Source organism: Bos javanicus, unplaced genomic scaffold, assembly GCF_032452875.1.
Source record: "Bos javanicus breed banteng unplaced genomic scaffold, ARS-OSU_banteng_1.0 tig00004450_1, whole genome shotgun sequence".
Lineage (NCBI taxonomy): Eukaryota > Metazoa > Chordata > Mammalia > Artiodactyla > Bovidae > Bos > Bos javanicus.
The window spans coordinates 105,282-127,073 of record NW_026893918.1 but is presented as its reverse complement, the minus strand read 5'-3'; the positions used below and the strand labels follow the sequence as shown (position 1 = coordinate 127,073).

The 21,792-nt window shown below is 40.2% G+C and overlaps 1 protein-coding gene across 1 annotated transcript in view; it reads right to left on the bottom strand.

The window, feature by feature from the left end:
- Positions 1-1,623: 1,623 nt before the first annotated feature.
- Positions 1,624-21,792, bottom strand: part of LOC133244032 (adhesion G protein-coupled receptor E2-like) — a 65,960-nt gene continuing 45,791 nt past the window's right edge. The window contains exons 14-18 of the mRNA XM_061410701.1: positions 17,597-17,663; positions 17,241-17,332; positions 16,183-16,351; positions 15,991-16,101; positions 1,624-2,216 (exon numbers count right to left, since the gene is read on the bottom strand). Of these exons, the coding sequence (XP_061266685.1) occupies positions 2,208-2,216; positions 15,991-16,101; positions 16,183-16,351; positions 17,241-17,332; positions 17,597-17,663 (448 nt within the window). The 3' untranslated portion in view covers positions 1,624-2,207. The remainder of the gene's footprint in view (positions 2,217-15,990; positions 16,102-16,182; positions 16,352-17,240; positions 17,333-17,596; positions 17,664-21,792) is intronic.

Here is a 21,792-nt window from a genome sequence, read left to right as displayed (position 1 = left end):
TGGTCTCAAAGAACAGGTACCAGAAAGATTTTTCTAGAAAGGGCCAGATGGTAAAAAATTTTGGCTTTGTGGTCTTGCAGACTGTTTCACAAGCACTCAACTTCACACTGTAGCCTGAAAGCAACTATGGGCAATAAACCAGTGAATAGTGTGGTTCTGAACCAGTAAGAGTTTATTTGCAAAGACAGGCAGCTTCCTGGATTTGCCTGCAGGTTATACTTTGCTAAGCCTTGGTCTAAAGGTTAGATTAGATATAGGTTAAGTTGATTGGGCTTCCCCGATGGCTTAGTGGGTACAGATTCTGCTTGCAATGCAGGAGACACAGGCAGATGAGGGTTCGATCCCTTAATGAGAAAGATGCCCTGGAAGAGATCAATACTAGAGGCAACTCACTCTTGTATTCTTGCCTGGAGAATGCCATGGACAGAGGAGCCTGGAGGGCTGGACACGACTGAAGCGACAGCACACACACACACACACGCACACACACTTATGATACGGACACAAACCTTTATTTAGCACAAACAGGATGTTTTCAGTTTATGTCTAATCAGGAAATATATAACATCGGACTTATATTATTGATGTTAAGATTGATCATTAAGTTCATTTGGTGCCTATCTGATCTAACATTACAAAAATACACTTTGGTCCTTGTAATAAATCAATAATCACTTAAGAGAATTCTTTAGCATTGTGAGATTGGCCAGTCTTTCAACAAGATTTTCCCCCAGTGCTTTTAGTGGTGATTTACTGGATACTGAAAAATTGTCATTATCTACTTCTGTCATATCTTCTACACTTATTTTCAAATATGTTAGATATCATTATGTACTCATGGATATTTTAAATTTAACACGTTATGATCATTTAAAATCATTTTCCATTTGGTTTAAATTGATACAAATCTGGTCAGTGGATGTCCATGGGACATTTCTATGTCCCACTGGACTTGGATCTTGCCAAGATCATATTCTGAGAATGAAATAATTTGTTATACATGTAAGTAAAACTTAAAAAATGTGCAGTAGCAATATACTCTTTCTAATCCAGCACATCTTACAACTGAAAGGATGGAGAGATTTTATTTATTTACAGGATTCTGATTTTACTCTTAACAAAGCCTTTTCTTTAACATGTAAGCTCTGTGAAATTAGAAACCAGATCTCTTTTTTTTAAATTTAAATTTATATATTTTAATTGGAGGCTAATTACTTTACAATATTGTATTGGTTTTGCCATACATCAACATGAATCTGCCACGGGTGTACACGTGTTCCCCGTCCTGAACCCCCCTCCACTTCCCTCCCCGTACCATCTCTCTGGGTCATCTCAGTGCACCAGTCCATCGATGCACCCAGTCCATCGATGCAGGAAACTAGATCTCTTAATTTAGTGCAGTACATGGTGTGTACCAAGCTTCCATGGTGGCTCAGATGGTAAAGAATCTGCCTGCAATGCAGGAGGCCTGACTTCAATCTGTGGGTCAGGAAGATTCCCTGAAGAAAGGAATAGCTATCCACTCCAGTATTCTTGTCTGGAGAATTCCATGGACAGAAGAGGCTGGTGGGCTATGGACTATGGGGTCACAAAATGTTGGACACTATTGAGTGACTTACAAACACCCACACATATGGTGAGTAGTAAAATATATTTTTCTCATGCATAAGTTAGTAATCTTTAGATGGAGGGTGAAGAAGTTGAAGCATGTATGTATTGAAACCAACTGTCCTGCTTGCTTGTAACTCAAGTGTTTTTAGGACATAATCCAGAAAAATTTGGGACATCATAGCAATTGTTTACCCTGCATGCAGGTATTTACTTTCCTGTCTTATGATATTTTAAGACAGTTTTCTGAAGCTCATTTTCTTTATCATATACCTTCAAATATCTTCGTATACCTACAAACTTGAGGAACTTTGTAGAAAAAGGTTGAAGCAGGTGATTTAATCTAAGGCAACTGAAGAATACATCAGAGCCCTTTGACTATGCCGAGAGTGAGGTGAGCATACCATATGGAGTAGAAAAGCAAAATTCTCCCAGCAATCTAAATATCAAGAATTCCCATCATACTTCCTTACGCAATGGTTCTGTGAAGAGTTCCTATAACAAATATGAAAATATATTTTAAAAGTTTTGCCCAAAGATGACGGTTCAGAATTTTCCTTGCCGAACAGGATACAAGATCATCTGATTTAGCCGTTAATTTAAGTCTCCTGAGAAGGAATATGTAAAAATGACACTTTGTTAGAAACTGCAAAACTTTTACACCGAAAACTAAAGAAGATTGTCAAAAGAAGTCAAAGAAGACCCAAAGAAATGGATCAACATGCCACATTCATGGATCAGAAGACAATACTGTTAAAATGGTAGTATTGCAGTAAATTGACCTATAGATTCAATGCAATCCTTATCAACATCTCAGTAACCTTATGATGTTGAATAAATATCCCCAGTTTCAATCAACTGATATTACTGTGGATGTTTTGTGCACATGGCTTTGTGCTGACACTGTGCACTAAAAATAACACAGGCAAGATATCTGATTTCACAAACCTTACCATCTAGTGGGAAGACAAATACAAATGGTCAATTATATTTGCAAAATGGGAGGTCCCTCTGCCCTGGTCACTCCAATGATGTCCCTATCTTTTTGGTCTCCATGAAATGACCTAGAGCATTCTCTGTCCAGTTGATTCTCTCTGTGTTAATGAAAAGAAAACAATGGACCTCCCTGGCTTCTTAGAAGATGTGATAAGTGGATAATGAACCTGATTTCACCAGGTACAGTAGTGTGGATGAGGGTAGTGGGAAGTGCATGAATAAAGATAAGATCATGAATTGGTGTGCGGGGTCCTAGGTCAGGTATGACATTTATCAGTAAAATGTCAAATAAATAACAAGCCCTCCAGATGATTTTGATGTACTGTAAGACTTGAGAGTCTTTAGTTTCACCAACAGCATATCTAAAGAGTGTCCCCCAACCCATAAGAAAAGTACTACAAGCTAATAGAAAAATATACCAAGGATATGAACAAATTGTTTCCAGAGATTGAAATATTACTGACTCATAAAGAAAGATGTTCCCTTCCACTAATAATAAAAAAGATACAAAGATATACATCTTTCCCTAGATATGCTATTTTCCTCTCAGATGGGTAAAAGTACAAAATTGGATAAGAACCTTGTGGTGAGGCTGTAGGGAAACATGTGGCTCAGGATAAAAAAATCTGCCTGCCAATGCAAGAAATGCAAGAGATGTGAGTTTGACCCCTAGGTTGGCAAGATCCTGGAAGTAGAAATGGCAACCCACTCTAGTATTCTTGGCCGGAAAATCCCATGGATAGAGGAGCTTGCAGGCTACAGTACATGGAATCACAACAGAGTTCACCAAAAGTGAGCACACACACACACATACTACTGTTGGCAGGGTCGATGGAGTGACCTCAAGATGTTGAAATATGGAAGTATCTACAATCATGCAGTTGTGAATTTGACGCAGTATCCAACCTAACTGCATAATCAAAAATGAGATCAATGAAGTAAGTGTAAACAGTTGCAACATTATTTGTACTAGCAAATGATCTAACAAAAACAGTCACTATAAGAGCCTTGATATGTAATTTATACAACAGAATGCCACATGGTCAAAAAATAATGGAGAATCTCTTTGTAGACTCAAGAGAATAATCTATCAGATGTGTGAAAAAAGAAGGATCAAATAAGAAATACATAGATTGTATTTACTGTGTAAAACATCTATTGACACGTGCAGGAGAAGCCAACTTTGTTTTTTGGACCAACAGGAACTCAGTGTCTGGGGTTCGAAGTGAGATGGAGATGGTTCCTTTCTTATTGTCTTGGCATTCAAAGCCCCAATATTTTAACTCTTCAATAAATGTAAAATGGTGTATTAAGTATGGATATTTTGACATCTAGTCACATGGCTGTAAGAAACATGGCCTTGGATTGTTGTTCAAACTTCTGGGGGCTCCTGTGATTCTTAAGCATTTTGTGCTACAGTCATTTCATGCTTACTTTCATGTGAGTGCCACTTTTATTTCAGTAAATTCCCCATTGTTTCAGGTTGCCAGAGAACGTTGGTTTTGATGAACCAGAGAAAGTAAGCAGCTCACTTAGTCAGGTGAAGAGGCAAAGATTTCTCCTGACTCAACCTGTACTCACTGGTTCCTCTGGTCCCCTCTGACCTCTGCCATCATCAAATCTTTCTTTCTACAGCCCCTGTGCACTCAATTCCAGAAGACCCTCATGGTATTGAGAATTCTATTGACAACCATATCACTGTCCCCTGTGGTATACATAACCACTTCCAGGTTTGAAGTCAAATGCGAATCTGGGTGGGCTTCCAAGGTGGTGATAAAGAATGCAGTAAAGAACACAGGAGACATGAGACACAGGTTTCATCCCTGGGTTGGGAAGATCCCATGGAGAAGAGAATGGCTACCCACTCCAGTATTCTTTCCTGGGAAAGTCCATGGAAAAGCAGTCAGGGGGCTACAGCCTATTGGGTTGCAAGAGTTGGAGATGACTTAGAGACTAAACCACCATGGCTAATTCACATTGTTTTATCACTGAAACCAAAACAACATTGTAAAGCAATTATCCCCCAGTTTGAGAAAAAACAAACACACACACACACACACACACACACACACACAAACAAAAAAGGAACTCCTCTACCCCCCCCAAAAAAAAAAAAAGCAAAAACACAAACTGAGCTTTCTTTTTTTTTTTGGAGAAAACATTCAAAGTTTAGAGAGTTTTCATGTAAGGGAGCTTCTCCTGGTGGCCTCCAGATAGAGACACTGTGAGAGGGTCCAGGAGAGGCCACCTGAGAAGGAACACATATAGGCCCTGAGAGCTATACCAGCTCCCTTGCTGACAGATAGGAAGACAATGAGACCTCAGTCCGACAACCACAAGGAACTGAACCTTGCCAGAAGTCAGAGGGTTGGATGAGGACTCCAAGCCTCAATAAGAATGCAGTCCAGGTGGACAGAATGATTTCAGCATTGTAAAAATCTGAGCATCCATCCCAGTTGTACCATGCAAGATTTAATTTTTTTCTGGTTTTACATGGGTGGGAATTTGTTACCCAGCAGCACACATTGACTGTAGCCACTCTGAGGGTTCTCCTCTGCACATCATAGTGGGCCATGAGGACAGCAAAACTGCTGAGGTGGGTGCACTGGCAGGTGGTTCCCACCGTCTTGCAGCCTCTGGTGGCCTGATGACCACTTACATTCTGGCCACACTCCCAGAAGATGCAGTATGCCTTCTTCTTTGGCCCAAGGATCACTGACTATAGGGACAGGAAGTAGGTGTGAGCTGGTGGGTCTATTGCTCAGAAATGCTGACCCAAAGCTAGCTTATGCTGGGCTTTCCTGGGGATATGATGCACTTGTGGGGGAGCCCTCTGAAACCCAAGGCTCTGCCCAGGACTCAGGACTCTTCCACATCCACAGCTCCATCCCAGCAGGACTCACATGTTGGAAGACCAAGGTGACAGGGGAGCTGAGGTTCTGGGTGTTATTGTTGCTGATAAAGGTGGATATGCCATCTGGCATCAGGATGGGGGAGACTTCCCACAGCAAACCCCTGTGTGTCTCATGTGCAATTGCCTGTTCCTCAGTATCCAGGACCAGGGGGACTTTATCCAGCAACTTTCCCATCCCAGGTGTGGAGATAAGCCCTACCACTATAGGACCTGCAGGACAAGGACAAGATTGACATCTGGGAGTGCCCAACATGACCCCTCTTTTAGATGGACTTTCTTTGTAGCCCCATCATAACCTGCAATTCCTTTTAAACTTTAATTTTGTTTCTTGGTTAGTGGCCACAAGAGGCTGCTCTTAGTGGGGCAAGGTTTCTCTAATAATTAGATACAGCAAGGTGACTCAGTTATGCACATATATACATTCTTTTTATATTATTTTCCATTATGATTTATCTTAGGTGTTTAAAGTTTTTTTGAATGCACTGTTCAGTTCAGTTCAGTTGCTCATTCGGGTCCAACTCTTTGTGACCTCATAAACTGCAGTACGCCAGGCCTCCTTGTCCATCACCAACTCCCGGAGTCCACCTAAACCGATGTCCACTGAGTCGGTGATGCCATCCAACTATCTTATCCTCTGTCATCCCCTTCTTCTCCTGCTCTCAATCTTTCCTAGAATCAGGGTCTTTTCAAATGAGTCAGCTCTTCTCATCAGGTGCCCAAAGTATTGGAGTTTCAGCTTCAACATCAATCCTTTGGACACAGTAAAATTCCAGATTTGCAGGAATTGAGTAACCAATAAGTCCGCCACCATGACTTCTTTCACACTGATGACATGATGAATTTCTTGAAACACACACAACTAAGTATCTTTTGTTCTCATTTAATGGCTCAAAGAATAACACTTCAGGTTTTCCATGCAATAAGAAGATACAGTTCAAATGATTTTTTTCCTGCCACTCTGCACAGCTTGAGGGATCTTAATTTCCTGAGCAGGGACTGAAGCTGGGCGCAGAGCAGTGAAAGTGCCAAGTCTTAACCACTGGACTGCCAGGGAATCCCTCCAAAGATCTTTTTAAAATTACTTAATTCATTTTAATTGGAGGCTAATTACTTTACAGTATTGGGGTGGCTTTTGCCATACATTAACATGAATCAGCCATGGGTGTACATAGGTCCCCCCATCCTGAACTGCACTCCCATCTCTCTCCCTTCCACATCCCTCTGGGTTGTCCCAGAGCACTGGTTCTGAGTGCCCTGTTTCATGCATCAGACTTGCAGTGGTCATCTATTTTACATATGTAATATACATGTTTCAATGCTAGTCTCTCAAATCATCCCACTTTCACCTTCTCCCACATAGTCCAAAAGTCTGTTCTTTACCTCTGCCTCTCTTTAGCTGTCTTGCAAATAGGGTCATCATTACCATCTTTCTACATTCTATGTTATGCTGCTGTGCTGTGCTAAGTCACTTCAGTTGGGTCCGACTCTATGTGACCCCATAGATGGTAGCCTACCAGGCTCCCCGTCCCTGGGATTTTCCAGGCAAGAACACTGGAGTGGGTTGCCATTTCCTTCTCCAATGCATGAAAGTGAAAAGTGAAAAGTGAAAGTGGAGTCGCTGGGTCATGTCCGACTCTTAGCGACTCCATGGACTACAGCCTACCAGGCTCCTCTGTCCATGGGATTTTCCAGGCAAGAGTGCTGGAGTGGGGTGCCATTGCCTCCTCTGCTACATTCTATATATATGCATTAATATCCTATATTGGTGTTTCTCTTTCTGACTTATTTCACTCTATATAATAGACTCCAGCTTCATCCCCCTCATTAGAACTGACACAAATGCATTCTTTTTTATAGCTGAGTAATTTTCCATTCAGTATATGTACCACAACTTCCTTATCCATTCATCTGCCGATGGACATCTAGGTTATTTCCATGCCCTAGCTATTGTAAACAGTGCAGCAATGAATACTGGGGTACACGTGTTTCTTTCAATTCTGGTTTCTTTGGTGTGTTTGCCCAGCAGTGGGATTTCTGGGTCATATGGCAGTTCTATTTCCAGCTTTTTAAGGAATCTCCACACTGTTCTCCATAGAGAACAGTGGCCATACTAGTTTGCATTTCCACCAATAGTATAAGAGGGTTCCCTTTTCTTCACACCCTCTCCAGCACTTATTGTTTGTAGACTTTCTGATGGCAGCCATGCTGAAAGGTGTGAGATGGTATCTCATTGAGGTTTTGATTAGCATTTTCTGATAATGAGCAATATTGAGTATCTTTGCCTGTGTTTGTTAACCATCTATCGGTTTTCTTTGGAGAAATGTCTGTTTAGTTCTTTGGCCCAGTTTTTGATTGGGTCATTTGTTTTTCTGGTATTGAGCTGCATGAGCTGTTTGTATATTTTGGAGTTTAAATCTTTATTGTCAGTTGCTTCATTTGCTATTATTTTCTCCCATTCTGAAGGCTGCCTTTTCACCTTGTTTATAGTTTCCTTCATTGTGCGAAAGCTTTTAAGTTTAATTAGGCCCAATTTGTTTATTTTGTTTTTATTTCCTTTACTCTGGGAGGTGGGTCATAGAGGATCCTGCTGTGATTTCTGTCAGAGACTGTTCTACCTATGTTTTCTTCTAAGAGTTTTATAGTTTCTGGTCTTATGTTTAGATCTTTAATCCATTTTGGGTTTATTTTTGTGCACGGTGTTAAAAGTGCTCTAGTTTCATTCTTGTATGGGTGGTCAGCCAGTTTTCCCAACACAGTCTCTTGTTAAAGAGATTGACTTTTCTCCATTATATATTTTTGCCTCCTTAGTCAAAGATAAGGTGTCCATAGGTGAATGGATTTATCTCTGGGCTTTCTATTTTATTCCATTGATCTATATTTCTGTCTTTGTGCCAGTACCATACTGTCTTGATGACTGTACTTTATAGCATAGTCTGAAGTCAGAAAGGTTGATTCCTCCAGTTCCATTCTTCTTTCTCAAGATTATTTTGGCTACTCAAAGTTTTTTATGTTTCCATACAAATTGTGAAATTATTTGTCCTAGCTCTGTGAGAAATCAAAGATCTTTTAAAGTAACTTGGAAAGGTAATAATTTAGAAATGATACATGAGACCATAGAAAGATAAATATTTTCTTTGAAAGAAAGAAAAGAAATTTAAGAATTCTTTAGTTAAAAAAAATCTCCTTGTCAGATGGACTTGTCAGGATAAGATCAAATACCTATCAGACTGGATGAAATTTGGTTGAGCCTGGTCTTTCTCAAAAGTCCCATCTCCCTACGTTTCCTAACCCTGAAGTTATAGAATATAATAACAGTTAAATGTCCTTCAAAAAAAATCTATCTGTTTCTAATTGTATGTCTTGATTCCTCTAATCAGAGTTTAGGAAATGTTTTCTTCATGGAGTCATAAAATGGCAGTTTGAAAATTGATAAAAGTCTAGAAAAGTTATCTGTTGTTAATTGTCTGAGATGTAAAGGAAAAGTCACTGAAGTCTTTTTGGACAATCCTTACCATCCCCAGTATGAGTTATTTATTCCTAGGTCTATAGAAAGCTCAGGGAAAATTCTGGTGTTTGGGATGGGCAACTTCACTCAAGAAGGTTTCAAATATTGTGCTCCAGGAAATTATGCACAATGGAACACAGATAAATTTTGTTTTTCTTGAAAAGATGACAGGAAGCCATAGAAGAAAATTCCAGGATGAAAGAAAGATATCCCTAACTGTTAAGCACTGCTGCTACTGCTAAGTCACTTCAGTCGTGTCCGACTCTGTGTGACCCCATAGACCGCAGCCCACCAGGCCCCGTCCCTCCATGGGATTTTCCAGGCAAGAGTACTGGAGTGGGTTGCCATTGCCTTCTCCACTTTTAAGTACAAGAGACACCAAATTTTAGGAGAAAGCAGAAGATGTAATTTCATTAAGCCATGGATTTGTTTGGTCCTTTGCCCATAGATACTAGAAATAGCTGACCAGATTACTTGAAGTTTAGAATCCTTCAATGGCTATCTGATGCCATTACTGTGTTTCTCTATAGAGAAAGTATATTTTGTTTCTTCACTATGTATATCATCTCTGTGGGAAGTAGGGGACAGTGGCAAATATTTATTCATATATATATATATAATATGAAGAAGATTTCAGTATTTCTACTATAAATCATTAGATTAAAAGATGCTTACTCCTTGGAAGGAAAGTTACAACTAACCTAGACAGAATATTAAAAAGCAGAGATATTACTTTGCCAACAAAGGTCCGTCTAGTCAAAGCTATGGTTTTTGCAGTAGTCATGTATGCATATGAAATTTGGACTATAAAGAAAGCTGAGCACCAAAGAATTGATGCTTTTGAACTGTGGTGTTGGAGAAGACTCTTGAGAGTCCCTTGGACAGCAAGGAGATCCAACTAGTCCACCTAAAGGAGATCAGTCCTAAGTGTTCATCTGAGGGACTGATGTTGAAGCCAAAACTCCAGTACTTTGGCCACCTAATGTGAGGAGCTGACTCATTGGAAAAGACCCTGATGCTGGGAAAGATTGAAGGCAGGAGGAGAAGGGGATGACACAGGATGAGATGGTTGGATGGCATCACTGAGTCAATGGAGATGAGTTTGAGTAAACTCCAGGAGTTGGTGATGGACAGGGAGGCCTGGAGTGCTGCAGTCCATGGGGCTGCAAAGAGCTGGATGTGACTGAACAACTGAACTGAACTATAAACCTAACCCACGTACAACAGATGTGCTAGCAGAATAATGATCCCACAAAGATGTCAACATCTTAACTCTGGAAGCTGCAAATATATGAGCTTACATGGAAAAATGAATTTTTATGATCTTTAGGTGGAAAATTTATCCTGGATTACCCTGATGAGCCAATGTAATGATCTGGGTCTTCATAAAGGAGAGAGGGAAGTAAGAGAGTAAGACGCGGGAAAAGATATAAGATGGAGGTGAGGAAGAGAGAGAGAGATGAAAGAGGAGGAAAAGAAGGGGAAGAAGGAGGAGGAGGATAGAGGTGAGCTGATTGATCTGAAAAGCTACACTAAACAGACTTTGAAGACTGAGTGAATTACGAGGCCACTCCATGGAATGCAGGCAGCACCAAGAAGTTAAAAAAAGGTGAAGAAATGTGTATTTCCCTAAAGTCTCCAGAAGGGATACAGACATTTTGATTTTAGTTCCATAAGATCCATTTTGAACTTTTGACCTCTAGATCTGTAGGATGAATTTGTTTGTTTTTAGCAGCAAGTGTGTGGTAACTTGTTACAGCAACGGTAGGAAACTACACTATGGAAGTGCAAGTTTTCTTGGATTCTAAAGTGAGGGAAGCTCAGATTCTGTTCTGTGTCTCCCAGGGACAGGGTTATGCCCTTGCTGAGGCTGAGTTGACTCAAGAACATGGAGAGTCACACACCGTTAGCATTCCCTTAAGCAGAGACTCATGAGTTATTTGTTCTATTCTCTCTGAATGAGTGTAATCCATGAGTGGGACAGGCTGTGGCAGAGCAAGTCATTGAATCTCTTAGATCTGTGGGGTCCTCCCCATGTGGACAGCATCAATTGTATGAGGGAAGCCACATTAACTCCCGCTTGGTTACATTCTGCAACCTTGGCTGAATCAGAATTTAGCGTGAGGAGGATGTTCAGCCCCTCCCACCAAGACTTGACCCACTTAGAGTCTGCAAAGGGAAGCATGTGGTTAGTTCTGATTGAGTTAATCTAAGAAAATGGTCTTAATTTGGAGGGAGGAGACAAATGAGGCAACTGAGAGTTTAAAATGTTTCACAATTTTGAAACAATTTGAAAAGCAATTTGACCTAGCTCACACAGCAAACACTTGGTTGAGCTAATATTTCATTCCAGATTTGTTTCATCCTGGGAACTAGGATCTACACAATGCTCTGGGATCATGAGGAAATGCTTGGGTTTAATTGGTAGACAGGATGGTTAATAATAAAAAAAATATAGTAGGAGAGAGAATTACCTTGATATTTCCAAAGGAAAGAGGCACCATAAAATAATCAATAATTTTGTCTGATATTTTACCCCCTTAATGATCAGTTATTCATTCATTCATTTTTGTTTAGTAAGTAATTTCTGATCATTTGGAAAATATTAAACACTGGAGAGAGAGATTGATGAATAATACAGTTTCTGCCCCTTCTTTCAGGTGCAGATTATTCACTCATTAATTTAACCAATCATGTAGCAATTATGCATTGAGTAGTTCTACATGTCTGGCACTGTGTGAAATATTGAAGATATACAGACAGGAAAAGCAAAATGGTGCCTGCAGATGGTAAATCTAGAAGGAAACAGATATTAATCAAATAGAGAAAATCAAGAGCAAAGTGACTCTGACAAAACTCTCTAGGGGCTATTGGAAAGAAACATGGAAGAATCTGATCTAACCTGAGCAGGTACAGGCTTCATGGAGGAATCGACATATAGAGATATGTCTGAAGGAGTACATAGTTTTGAGTCAAGGAATAAAAAAGAGTGTTTTAAAGAGAAGGAATATGTGCAAAGCCTTTGTCCCAAAGAGGCACATTGAATTTTCAAAACTGAAAGAAATTTGATGTGGCTGGAATAATGGTGAGTACATGGTATATGAAGCTGGAGAGGAAAGCAGGAGATGAATCAAACAAATTCTCACTGATGTATGGCTCTTGGTTTTGACCCTATATGTAATGTTTTTACCAAAGAGTGCAATGATTTTATTTGTGTTTTGAAAAGATCTTTCTGATTTCTGGGTAAAGGATGTATTAGGAGGTGACAAGGATGGAAAGAATAATCAGTTAGGTGAGCATAGCAGGTGTTTAGGCATGCTGGCAGCCTGGCTAAGGAGGAGGTGATGGAAGTTGAGATAGCAGGAGAGATTGTGGACATTTTGAAAAGATAAGAACAAAAAGATCAAAGGTGGTATGTTGTGATGGTAATAAGATAGCTGTTGAGAGTAACTTTCAGGATCCAAACTTGTGCCAAAGGATGAATGTGGTATCATGAAGACTGAGAAGGACACCATGAGAAAGAACTGGATTAGGGTAAAGATTGCAAGCCTTAAATTGGAAAGCTGAGTTGACGAAGACTTTGAGATACCAAAATGTCAAATACTCCATACTCCTTTAGATTTAAGAAGAGAAGTAAGAGATAAAGAAACTAATGGTCACCATTTGCAGCTATTGTGACTGAATCTAAGGAATAAATGTTGTCTAGGAGAAAAGAATAAAACAGGAATTAAAGTTGTTCTGGAACCAATCACTTGTATGGAACTACAAAGGAGACAGAGATTAGCAACAGAGAATGGAAGAAAGACAAAGAGGAATGTATAAGTAGAATCTAGTGAGGATAAGGATGGAGTGTTTTATGAGAAAACAGCAGAGAATGATCAGAAATTGTGAAAGACTTTCTTGGAGATGGAGATCATTGTAAATCTAAGAGATATTTGTTTTAGTGAACTATAGGGGAAAGAAACTATAATTTGCATGGGAGCCAGCACGGGAGTTCCCACCCATGACAAAGGTCATGCGGAGAGGACCTGACATGCAAAGGCGAATCAGGACTCGAGAGGCCGCCTGGACCTGCCCAAGCGTGTACCCCCAAACCAAAATCTGTCTGTTTTACTATTTCACGACTTTCATCAACTTTTCTGACATTAACGGGGGGGTTGGGGTGGGGGGCTATACCCGACCACCTTTCTCTGAAGAAAATCAACTTAGAGTTCTAGCTAATAAGTCTCCAAGGTATAATAGGTATGTTCCAATTCAAACCCCTCTGATGACTTTTTAGCTTGCCTGACAGGTTTGTTCAGATTCCTGCAGCTACGAATGTGATTGTTCACAGCCTCCCAACCACGAGAGGCACGGGAAGCTTAAGATATTCTAACAATGCAGAGCTTCTCGGAGAGTTAAGAAATTATTAGAATAGCACTGGTGGAGGGTTTTATTGTTGAGCCAATACTTGCTGCCAAGTTTCCACATCCCCTGTATTGTGTCCTTGGGAGTATATTAATTGATATAGTTGGTATATAGGGAAAATAAGTAGTAACCTTGGTGTTAATAACCTTGGACCCTTGAGTTAATTCTTTTATTGTTATAGCCCACCACTCTTTTGCCCTATAGGAATGCAACTTTAATGCTTCCGGAGGGTGGCGCCTGACTTCAGAATAATCACCTTTAGAGAAAATAAGTTTTCTGATTGACTAACCATTATTCAGAAGAAAGGGTCATAAAATGTTAACAGGCCTCCTGGCCAGAAGATGATGTAAATCATCTAAAGCCATATGATAAGTTTGCAGAAAGAAAGCCTGGCTTTGATAAGGGTCAAGGACTGCTGACCTTGCATGACTCTCTACCCTGTATTATCCTCTATGCACAACTTAATGTATAAAAGCTCCTTTGGAAAATAAAGTTGTGGGCCTTGCTCATCAGGCTTGGTCTCCCTGTGTCATTCTTTCTTGTTTCCTTTTCTCTCATTTTCTTCTCTGTTCTTCCTTCAGGATGACTAACTTGGAGCATGGGGGCCCTCTGAGACCACTTATTTGCCCGGGCTTCTAAGACCCACTCGAGAAGGTGCCTAAGGTGGGGCACTTTCCACGATTTGAGAGGGCGCCTGTGGCCTCTGTGGTCAGTGCAAACCTAATGTCACAGGTTTTATTGGCTTTCTGGGTAAACCAGTTAGATCAAGGCTTTGTCTCTCCCCTTTTGCTATTCTTTCGCCAACGCTGTCCTCCAGAGGGAATCCCTGGATCCAACCAGGGCTGGACCCCGGTAGGTTGAAGGCATGAGTTTAAGGCAGGGAAATAAAGACAGAAATGTCAACTCTTGGCTGGTAGCTAGAAGATGGCCAAGTAGTACATGTTTGTAAGACAGAAGAGAACCAAACATGTATCCATGGCTATGGGGAAAATACTGTTGAAAATGAGAGGAAAGAGTGAGGGAAGAAGGGTAAGGGGAAGAGAGAATGAGAGAATATGTGTGAAAAAGAATATAAGGAAAATTGATAAGCATTAATAATGGTATTCAAAGCAGAGGTGGAATAATTGTCTTCAGAGAGGAGAAGGTTCATTGTCTCAATGATACAAGAGGATGCACACTGATATTTTTTATGGCATAGAGTTCACAAAGTATCATCACCACAAGGTTGATTTTCTTTGTGAAATAAGTGCTGAGAACATTTGTTGAGAAAGGGCAAAGTGTTAGAAGATTCAATGGTGGAAGCAGTGCTTATGGAAGTTGGGGGGACAGGTAATGTGAGAAATGCAGAAGGGCTTCCAGGCAAATAGTAGTTTCCTTTCAGTGAGAGGGAAGATTGAAGGCACTAAATAGAAGAAGGAAGAGGTCAGAAAATATAAGGAAAATAAGTTTGTAAGTCTAAACCAGTAAGTGTTGTTTCTTGGTCATCACTGCCATGAGTTATCTTGTGTCACTACTGCTTATCTTTTTCGGTTCTGTGGTGGGTAGAGGGAACCAAGGGGCTTTCCCAGTGTCTCAGGGGTAAAGAATCTGTCTGCTGTGCAGGAGACCCGCATTTAATTCCTGGATTGGGAAGATTCCCCAGAGGAGTGCATGACAACCCACTCCAGTATTCTTGCTGGAGAATCCCATGGACAGCGGATCCTGGGGTGCTGTAGTCCATAGGAAAGCACAGAATCAGACACGACTGAAGCAATGGAGCACAGCACAGCACAGCACAGCACAACACAGCACAGCATAGCACAGAGACTGCCCCAATATCAGGCTGTCTTGTTAAGAAAGTCTAAAATTCCAGCTAACAGCTTTCTCTTTGGTGCTCAGATAAGTACATAATCTCTCCCCATTTTCGCATTTTTGAGGTGTGCTGCTGAGTGTTACATAGAGACAGGTGTACAGCAAAATGGTAGGATAATGGGACTCTGAATAGAATGTACCTCACCATTTCAGATCATTGATAGTTGCTTATTTAGTTGACCATGCATGGCACATAGTAAGTTTTCAATAAGAATACTGATATGAGTCAAGATGGACACAGTTCCCCAAAGGAATACAAGTGAAATACATTTTGTAAACAAACTGAGACCACTGCTAATGGTTAGTGTGTTTGTGTGTGTGTGCACGCGCATACGCGTGCATGCTCAGTAGTGTCCGATTGCGTGCAACCCAATGGACTGTACCTGCCAGGCTCCTTTGTCCATGGAATTTTCCGGGCAAGAATACTGGAGTTCATTGCCATTTTCTACCTAGGGGATCTTCCTGACTCAGGGTTCAAACCCAGGTATCTGGCATCTTCTGCATTGACAGGCAGATTTTTTACCACCAATGCCACTTGAGCATGAGTCAAACAGTAAACAAAGGGTAAGCCATCCTATTATGTAGATTATGTACTTATCTGTGCACCAAAGAGATAGCAACAGCTCATACGCAGCTGTCCAGTGTGCTAGGCATGTGCTAATCAATGAATTGGTTAGTGAAGTGCTCTGGGGGCAGTTCATGATCTTACCTCACTGTGTTTGCAACCTTCAGACATGGTCCTGCTGGAGAGCGTGTACTTCTCAGACTCGGCTTTGGTTTTCCTGATTCTTTTCAACCACTTCCTGTATTGCTCACGGACCTGCAAAGCATGCTCTGAGTCAGCTCACCTGAGAGGAGTGAGGGTGGGATGAGTCCTGACAGGGAGTCAAGACAGTGGTACCTGCTGGCTGAGGAGGCAGTACACCAGGAAGATGAAGACGCCCTGCAGGCTGTTGATGATGGTGAAGAGGTAGGCCATGACGCGGGCAGCCGGTCCCACCTGCAGAATTCCCAGAAACCACGTGCATCCCAAGATGAAGAGCTGAGCTGTGGCTTTAAATGTCAGCATCCTGAGTAGGAGGAGAAAGTAAGTTTCTGATACAACCAGAGCCATTCTCATCTTCACTCATGGATGCTCCTTCCTTTCCCTGTTGGTAATGAATTCTCAGACTGGGTTGTGATTGTTTTTTTTTCTTTGTTGTCAATGATGCTCCACAATAGAAATGCCACTGAGGTCTAGAATGACATTTTGATTTGGATGGAAAGGGAAGCGACACTTCATAAGTTGCAAAATCTTTATGATCCTCTGTGGAGATACCTAATTTCATTCAACCAATGTTCCTGAGGAAGTACCATGCATCACACTCTGTGTTGGGTCCTGGGCATTAAACATCACAAAGGTGAGATATCTATTTTCATAAAGCTCATGATCTACTCAAATGACTAATACAACAAAACAGTAAGACGCATAATTTAGAAAAGATAATGGTAGAAATGCAAAAGGAAGAGCCTCAGATATGCACAAGATTTCCTGGAACAAAAGTCTTCCTAAACCTCTTAGAAGATTTAATGTTCACTGGGATTTTTACCAGGAAGAGGAGTGGGAGAGAGGTGAGAACGAGCTTGAAATGTGGGGTGTGAAAGTGTACTAGACTGTGGAAGTGGTCACATATTCCTCTAAGTGCTTCATAGGAACATAATTGTTCTCTGCACATTTGTCATAGGACTGCTGACAAAGTCCAGAGAATGTTGCTGAGGGAGTCACAAGGTCACAAACTGGAATTAGAGATGGATAGAGAACACCACTGGGTCTGAACTTGCTGCCTTAGGACACCTCCATTCATTTTACTCTGGCTTTCCTTAGAAAACCTGAGAATGGACACAAGGACCTGTTCAGGCACATGCCTTCACTTTTGCAACCACACATCTGCAGGGCTGTCAGTCTCTTCTCCATCTTACCTCGTGTTCTGGAGGGTGGACACCTCACTATTGAGGGAACAGAGTTTTCTTTTCAAAATCCAAAGGGTCATCAGAAAGAAAGCTAAATTGACCTTCAGGAAACCAGAAAAGATTTATTGAGTAAAATTTCAGTCCCTGTCCAGCCTGTCCAACATCATTTCCGCACTTAAGTAGTTTCTATTTTTAACCATATTAGTGTGTTTTAAGAATGGTCTTAGAAAATGCAACCAAACCCATGATAACCCAGGAACACTCCTGTTCTTGTCACCTCTGTCACCAACCCATGCCCCCCACTTTTTGTTCTCTTTAAATGATGCTTAGCTGAGTATTAAAGATGCTTTGATATCATCACTCACAGAGAAGATGGCACAGACTGGTCCAAGGAAACCCCATTTAAATCCCTTTTCTGAGTGGAGCCAGCAGCTGAGAAGGGAGAGAATAAAAAATGCATTTGTGGTCAAGAAGATGTGGTACATATTTACGGTGGAATATTACTCAGTCAGAAGGAACTAAATAATGCCATCTGCAGTGACATGAATGGACCTAGAGATTGTCATACTGAGTGAAGTAAGTCAGATAGAGAAAGACAAATATCATATGATATTGCTTATATGCAGTATCTTAAAAAAAGTATATAAATGGGCCTATTTACAAAACAGAAATAACGTCGCAGATGTAGAAAACAAGCTTATAGTTACCAAAGGGGAAAGGGGGGAATAAATTGAGTGACTAGGATTGACATATACATGCTACCATATTTAAAACAGATAAGTAACAAGGACCTACTGTAGAGCTCAGGGTACTGTACTCAATACTTTGTAATGACCTATATGCAAAAAGAATCTGAAAAGGGGCTGAATATATGTATATGGATAATTGATTCACTTTGCTGTACAGTAAAAACTAACACAACATTGTTAGTCAACTATATTCCAATGAAAATTAATTTAAAAATGAATTTGCATTGCATATGAGTGCATATATATGGAATCTAGAAAAATGGTACTGGTGAATTTATTTGTAGATCAGAAACAGAGACACAGACATAGAGAACAGACTTGCAGACACAATGAGGGGAGAATGTGGGTGAACTGAGAGCAGCATTGAAACGTATACATTACCATGTGTAAAATAGTTAGTGGGATATTGTTGCATAACACAGGGAACTCAACCCAATGCCTGTGACAACCTAGAGTCATAGGATGGGGATGGGTGGGTGGGAGGGAGTATCAAGAAGGGGAAATATATGCATATTTACGGGTGATTCACATTGGTGTATGGCAGAAACAAATAGGACACTGCAAGGCAATTATCCTCCAATTAAAAACAGATATTTAGTTTCATTTTTTAAACAAGTGGTTGACCAGTTTTCCCAGCACCACTTGTTAAAGAGATTGTCTTTAATCCATTGTATATTCCTGCCTCCTTTGTCAAAGATAAGGTGTCCCTAGGTGCGTGGATTTATCTCTGGGCTTTCTATTTTGTTCCATTGATCAATATTTCTGTCTTTGTGCCAATACCATACTGTCTTGATGACTGTGGCTTTGTAGTAGAGCCTGAAGTCAGGCAGGTTGATTCCTCCCGTTCCATTCTTCTTTCTCAAGATTGCTTTGGCTATTTGAGGTTTTTTGTATTTCCATACAAATTATGAAATTATTTTTTCTAGCTCTGTGAAGAATACCGTTGGTAGCTTGATAGGGATTGCATTGAATCTATAAATTGCTTTGGGTAGTGTACTCATTTTCACTATATTGATTCTTCCAATCCATGAACATGGTATATTTTTCCATCTATTAGTGTCCTCTTTGATTTCTTTCACCAGTGTTTTATGCTGCTGCTGAGTCGCTTCATTCATGTCCGACTCTGTGTGACCCCATAGACAGCAGCCCATGAGGCTCCCCTGGCCCTGGGATTCTCCAGGCAAGAACACTGGAGTGGGTTGCCATTTCCTTCTCCAATGCATGAAAGTGAAAAGTGAAAGTGAAGTCGCTGAGTCTTGTCTGACTCTTAGCGACCCCATGGACTGTGGCCCACCAGGCTCCTCCGTCCATGGGATTTTCCAGGTGAGAGTGCTGCAGTGGGGTGCCATTGCCTTCTCCGAGTGTTTTATAGTTTTATATATATAGGTCTTTATTTTCTTTAGGTAGATATACCTAAGTATTTTATTCTTTTCGTTGCAATGGTGAATGGAATTGTTTCCTTAATTTCTCTTTCTATTTTGTCATTATTAGTGTATAGGAATGCAAGGGATTTCTGTGTGTTGATTTTATATCCTGCAATTTTACTATAGTCATTGATTAGTTCTAGTAATTTTATGGTGGAGTCTTTAGGGTTTTCTATGTAGAGGATCATGTCATCTGCAAATAGTGAGAGATTTACTTCTTCTTTGCCAATTTGGATTCCTTTTATTTCTTTTTCTGCTCTGATTGCTGTGGCCAAAACTTCCAAAACTATGTTGAATAGTAATGGTGAGAGTGGGCACCCTTGTCTTGTTCCTGACTTTAGAGGAAATGCTTTCAATTTTTCACCATTGAGGATAATGTTTGCTGTGGGTTTGTCATATATAGCTTTTATTATGTTGAGGTATGTTCCTTCTATTCCTGCTTTCTGGAGAGTTCTTATCATAAATGGATGTTGAATTTTGTCAAAAGCTTTCTCCGCATCTATTGAGATAATCATATGGTTTTTATTTTTCAATTTGTTAATGTGGTGTATTACATTGATTGATTTGTGGATATTGAAGAATCCTTGCATCCCTGGGATAAAGCCCACTTGGTCATGGTGTATGATCTTTAACTTGTAAAAGAATGAAACTAGAACACTTTCTAGCACCATACACAAAAATAAACTCAAAATAGATTAAAGATCTAAACGCAGGACCAGAAACTATAAAACTCCTAGAGGAGAACACAGGCAAAACACTCTCTGACATACATTACAGCAGGATCCTCAATGACCTACCTCCCAGAATATTGGAAATAAAAGCAAAAAGAAACAAATGGGATCTAATTCAACTTAAAAGCTTCTGCACAACAAAGGAAACTATAAGTAAGGTGAAAAGACAGCCTTCAGCATGGGAGAAAATAATAGCAAATGAAGCAACTGACAAACAACTAATCTCAAAAATATACAAGCAACTCCTACAGCTCAATTCCAAAACAATAAATGACCCAATCAAAAAATGGGCCAAAGAACTAAATAGACATTTCTCCAAAGAACACATACAGATGGCTAACAAACACATGAAAAGATGCTCAACATCACTCATTATCAGAGAAATGCAAATCAAAACCACTATGAGGTACCGTTTCACACCAGTCAGAATGGCTGTGATCCAAAAGTCTACAAGTAATAAATGCTGGAGAGGGTGTGGAGAAAAGGGAACCCTCTTACACTGTTGGTGGGAGTGCAAACTAGTACAGCCACTATGGAAAACAGTGTGGAGATTCCTTAAAAAACTGGAAATAGAACTGCCTTATGAGCCAGCAATCCCACTACTGGGCATACACAGCGAGGAAACCAAAAGGGAAAGAGACACGTGTACCCCAATGTTCATCGCAGCACTGTTTATAATAGCCAAGACATGGAAGCAACCTAGATGTCCATCAGCAGATGAATGGATAAGAAAGCAGTGGTACATATACATAATGGAGTATTACTCAGCCATTAAAAAGAATACATTTGAAACAGTTGTAAGTAGGTGGATGAAACTGGAGCCTGTTATACAGAGTGAAGTAAGCCAGAAAGAAAAACACCAATACAGTATACTAAGGCATATATACGGAATTTAGAAAGATGGTAAGAATAACCCTGTATACAAGACAACAAAAGAGACACTGATGTATAGAACAGTCTTTTGGACTCTGTGGGAGAGGGAGAAGGTGGGATGATTTGGGAGAATGGCATTGAAACATGTATAATACCATATATGAAACGAGTTGCCAATCCAGGTTTGATGCACGATACTGGATGTTTGGGGCTGGTGCACTGGGACGACCCAGAGGGATGGTATGGGGAGGGAGGAGGGAGGAGGGTTCAGGATGGGGAGCACGTGTATACCTGTGGCAGATTCATGTTGGTATATTGCAAAACCAATACAATATTTTAAGATTAAAAAATAAAGTAAAATATATAAAAAAATAATAAAAAAAGAAAAAACATATTTAAAACGTGACTCCCTTAAAAAATTAAAAAAATGCATTTATCCTTAGGGATCTATAATAATTATATAATTCACTCGTTATTCAAGAAGTATTGAGTGTCTCTTTTTTGACAGATTCTGTGATTGTCTCTGATAATAAAGTGGTAAAGAGACTATACATGTAAATTCCATATTGGCAGGAGATACACAATTTAATGATAAAAAAGGGAGGTTATGACAATGTATCTTTGAATGTAATGCTCAGTTTTGGGTCTAAGGAAATAGAATGGTTACGGAAGATTCCCAGAGAAATCATGTTTCAGTAGAAAGAAGACCAATGAGTAGATGTTCCTGAGATAATCAGGGTTGAAGCAGGGAAGTCTGTAAATGTGTTCGTTTTTGAGAGTCTTC